Source organism: Oncorhynchus gorbuscha, linkage group LG19 (assembly GCF_021184085.1).
Source record: "Oncorhynchus gorbuscha isolate QuinsamMale2020 ecotype Even-year linkage group LG19, OgorEven_v1.0, whole genome shotgun sequence".
In the NCBI taxonomy this organism is placed as follows: domain Eukaryota; kingdom Metazoa; phylum Chordata; class Actinopteri; order Salmoniformes; family Salmonidae; genus Oncorhynchus; species Oncorhynchus gorbuscha.
In genome coordinates this window covers 65,753,706-65,758,565 of record NC_060191.1, presented here as the reverse complement: position 1 = coordinate 65,758,565, position 4,860 = coordinate 65,753,706, and the positions used below count along the sequence as shown (strand labels likewise).

The 4,860-nt window shown below is 41.0% G+C and overlaps 1 protein-coding gene across 1 annotated transcript; it reads right to left on the bottom strand.

Annotated features, from left to right (window-relative positions):
- Positions 1-896: 896 nt before the first annotated feature.
- On the bottom strand, positions 897-1,871 carry LOC124004952 (olfactory receptor 2AT4-like). Its single transcript, XM_046313756.1, has one exon. It carries the CDS (start codon positions 1,869-1,871, stop codon positions 897-899), a length of 975 nt encoding a protein of 324 aa, XP_046169712.1.
- Positions 1,872-4,860: the final 2,989 nt, after the last annotated feature.

The following is a 4,860-nucleotide window of genomic DNA, read 5'->3' as shown; positions in this document are numbered from 1 at the left end:
TACATAATGTTTAACCAGGACCTTTAAAGCTATACTAATCATGAACAACAGGCCTTATGCATGGATTTACTAAATGTAGTAGGAAACAAACAAAGCAATAATATGTGTAAGAAGTTTAAAAGCAGACATTCAAATAAGGTGTTGGCAAATCAAATGAGAAACGAAGTACCTTTATCACTCATCATCCATGTTCTCAGTTTGATACACCAAAAATCAAATACATTATGTTAGAGAAATGTCCTTACCTCGATTACATTAAACTAAAATGTGAAAACGAAGACACTTCCTGAGAAGCTCTTCACCAAAGATCTTTATGCTCACAATTTATCTACTAAGTGACTGAATAATTTATGATGACGTTGACAAGTTCTGGAGATGGCAAAGCCACAAGGGGAAAAACTACCCAGTGAGCGAACGCAATACTCTTTCTACAACAAGAAACCCAACATGCTGTGTCTGTGTCACTCTAATGAAATGTGTTCCCTACTGAACAGGTTAAACAGAATCAAAGCCTTCCTTGTATGTCAGTTTTGAATTTTAAGGTAGGATTTGGTACTCAGTTTCTATTGTTGTAGGGAATTCTGAACATAATAAAAAATCCTCTGATTCAAAACAAACGTAATTTTCGGCTATACCTGGCAATAATCTTTGGTAACATGAATATGAAAATCAGAAACAACCCGATTTAAAATAACAAAATACATAATGTTTTTTGTACAACAATTAACACTAAATGCTATCTGTGTCAATCTAACAAGGTGTTCGCTACTGTTACACAGCGTTATGTCCATTTTGGCATTGAGGTCAGGATTTGGTACTCAGTTAATATTGTTGTAGGGACAAGTATTTCCAAAAATAATAACAGAACTCAATCTCTGATTAAAAGTCAACTTTAATCATTGGCTGACAGCAAATACATGATCTTTCTGTGGAGCAATTGACTTCTTGAATCTTTTCATAAGGCTTGTTTTTATATGTTTTGTCTTGAAACAGTATATCAGTGGATTGATCATGGGAGGGAGCAGGCTATACAACATGATAATAACAATACGTAAATCAGTGTTGAATCTAATGCCGATATTACTGGCCAGATAAATAAAACACCTGGGTAGATAATACAGGGCAATGATGATCAGCTGACCACTGCAGGTAGAAAGGGTTTTGAGGCGGCCTTGGGAGCTCGCAATCTGAACAACTGCCACAATAATAGAGCAATATGAGAATATAATAAAAGCAAGAGGTCCCAGTAATGCCAGCATGGCAAAGACAAAAGCAGGAAAACTATAAGGAACCCTATCAGTGCATGCAAGCGTTGTTATAGCGATATGATCACAGTAGCACTGCATGATTTTGTTTGAGTCACAGTAAGGAAGAGGATAGGCCCTAATTACCATCATCAATGGGCAGGCTTTCGCAACAATCCAAGCAGTGGCACTGAGAATATGAATAGTGGAGTTTTTGATAATCATTGGATATCTGAGCGGAAAACAGATCGAAACATATCGGTCTAAAGCCATTATAAATAGAATATATGAATTTACAGTTCCAAAATAGTGCACTAAGTACATCTGGACAAAACAACCTGTGAATGAAATGGCCCCTGCTTGAAACCAATACCTGGCAATAATCTTTGGTAATGTGGTGGTGCTGAAGAGAATATCAGAAACAACCAGATGTAAAATAACAAAATACATGGGTTTGTGGAGATCCCGGTCTGTTGCGAACAATACAAGAATAACAACATTTCCTACTGCAGTGCAAAAATACACCAAGAATAATACAGTTGAGGCAAGACCATAGAACTCTGGCTGAAGTCCAGGGAACCCAACGATGACAAACTCTGTCACAAAGCTGTGATTCCCAGCTGACATGATGATGGTCTCTTAGACAACCTGCGGAAATAAAGGATTCATTCATTATTGAATCCTTCATTGATATCTAAATGGAAATGTTATCTATTTCATCGTAAAGTATATGAGTTACCCTCATGACTTAAAATGTTATATTGTATGAAGTTGTAACTCATTTTATTTGGCCTAGTTTTGTCAACTCAATTTGATTTGACCTAACTTAAGTTACCAGGCTGCCTTTCATCTTTAATGTACAGTATGTCAACAAAACTAGGCAAAAACTAGGTAGCACAATTAGTTGTATTACATTATAAGTTCATACATTTTCATACATTTTATATCAACGGAGTAAAATCTTTTTGTTGTTGACGCTAAACGTTTACAGTGAAAAGTACATTAAAAGGATGTTAATGCAACATGTATCACTATAGGTTCATGTACATATCTCTTCTAGCATACCAGTATGTTTTAACGTTGCATTATTCTATTGATATTACAAGTGATATGACATTTTTCATCATGTTATACACTGAGTATACAAAATACTAAGAACACTTGCTCTTTCCATGACAGACTGACCAGGTGAATCCAGGTGGAGGCTATGATCCCTTATTGATGACACTTGTTAAAATCCTCTTCAATCAGTGTAAATGAAGGGAAGGAGACAGGTTAAAGAAGAATTGTAAGCCTTAAGACAATTGAGAAATGTATTGTGTATGTGTGTCATTCAGAGGGTGAATGGGCAAGACAAAATATTTAAGTGCCTTGGAACAGGGTATGGCAGAAGGTGCCAGGTGCAGCGGTTTGTGTCAAGAACTGCAACGCTGCTGGGTTTTTCACACTCAGCAGTTTCCCGTGTGTATGAAGAATGGTCCACCACCCAAAGGACATCCAGCCAATTTGACGCAACTGTAGGAAGCATTGCCGTCAACATGGGCCAGCATCCCTGTGGAACACTTTGGAGACCTTGTAGAGTCCATGCCCCGACAAATTGAGAATGTTCTGAGGGCAAAAGGGGGGTGCAACTCAGTAATAGGAATGTGTTCCTAATGTTTGGTATACTCAGTGTATGTCCCACAACATATTACTGTCAAGATATGAAGACATTTAAAGAACAATACTAAAATAATGAATAACCATTCTTCAGCAACCTATTTTTGCCCAATGTGTGGCATGTCAATACAAAAGCTGCATCTCACAATAACTCTTTCAATGGAGTCTTTTGTCATGAAGTGAAGTTATCCAATGTTATCATCTAAAGATTAGAGAACATATTCCATCTCATTCATAAATTCAGAAAACACATTAAGAAGATGCATGAAGTGAGTTATCAAGACATACCATGTAACTCCAGATCTGCATAGTAATAAATCAGGGCTTACCCAAGTCTGATGTCTGACACGGACACTTGCCGTGTCCAATTTATAATAACGGTTGACACCCCGTGACATAATTCTGCACCTGACCTTACTCCCCAAGGTCATTTCCCTCAAGGTGTTTCTGAGGGGTTTTCTCTTGTTTGTCCTTATTTATTTCAATCATGATGTAATGATGCAAAATAAGACATGTTTTTATTTCATCATACTTAATGATAAAAGCTAGTTAGTTGGCTATCTTAATATCTTAATCTGTCTCATAAAGCTAACTAGCTGCTATGGGAGACCAACATGGTGATGACCTCTTTGGGTTTAATGGTGGCCATCTTGAAGCATGTGGGGACAGCAGACTTGGATAGGGAGCGATTGAATATGTCTGTAAACACACCAACCAGCTGGTCTACCCATGCTCTGAGGATGAGACCAGGGATGCCGTCTAGGCCAGCAGCCTTGCGAGGGTTAACATGTTTAAATGTCTTACTCATGTCGGCCACGGAGAAGGAGGGGGGGGGGGGGGGGGCTGCAGTCCTTGTTAGTGGGTGGCAACAGTGGCACTGTACTACACTCAAAGCGGACAAATGTGTTAAATTGGTGTCTGTGACGTGGCTGGTTTTCTTTCTGTAGGCTGTGATTTCCTGTAGACCTTGCCACATACGTCTCATGTCTGAGCCGTTGAATTGCAACTCCACTTTGTCCCAATAATGAACATGCACCTGTGGAACGGTCGTTGAGACACTAACAGCTTACAGACGGTAGGCAATTATTAAGGTCACAGTTATGAAAACTTAGGATACTAAAGAGGCCTGTGTACTGACTCTGAAAAACACCAAAAGAAAGATGCCAATGGCCCCTGCTCATCTGCGTGAACGTGCCGTAGGCATGCTGCAAGGAGGCATAAGGACTGCAGATGTGGCCAGGGAAATACATTGCAATATCCGTACTGTGAGACACCTAAGACAGCGCTACAGGGAGACAGGAGGGACAGCTGATCGTCCTCGCAGCGGCAGACCATGTGTAACAACACCTGCACAGGATCGGTACATCTGACATCACACCTGCGGGACAGGTACAGGATGGCAACAACAACTGCCTGAGTTACACCAGGAATGCACAATCCCTCCATCAGTGCTCAGACTGTCCGCAAAAGACTGAGAGAGGCTGGACTGAGGGCTTGTTGGCCTTTTGTAAAGCAGGTCCTCACCAGACATCACCGGCAAAAACGTCTCCAATGGCCACAAACCCACCGTCGCTGGACCAGACAGGACTGGCAAAAAGTGCTCTTCACTGACACATCGTGGTTTTGTCTCACCAGGGGTGATGGTCGGATTCGTGTTTATCGTCGAAGGAAGATCTTCGACGATAAACCGAGGCCTGTACTCTGGAGCGGGATCGATTTGGAGGTGGAGGGTCCGTCATGGTCTGGGGCGGTGTTCTCACAGCATCATCAGACTGAGCTTGTTGTCAATGCAGGGAATCTCAACGCTGTGCGTTACTGGGAAGACATCCTCCTCCCTCATGTGGTACCCTTCTTGCAGGCTCATCCTGACATGACCCTCCAGCATGACAATGCCACCAGTCATACTGCTCGTTCTGTGCACGATTTACTGCAAGACAGGAATGCCCGTGTTCTGCCA

Coding starts and splice junctions, on each gene's coding strand:
- LOC124004952 (XM_046313756.1), bottom strand. CDS start 1,871: ATGTCAGCTGGGAATCACAGCTTTGTGACAGAGTTTGTCATCGTTGGG.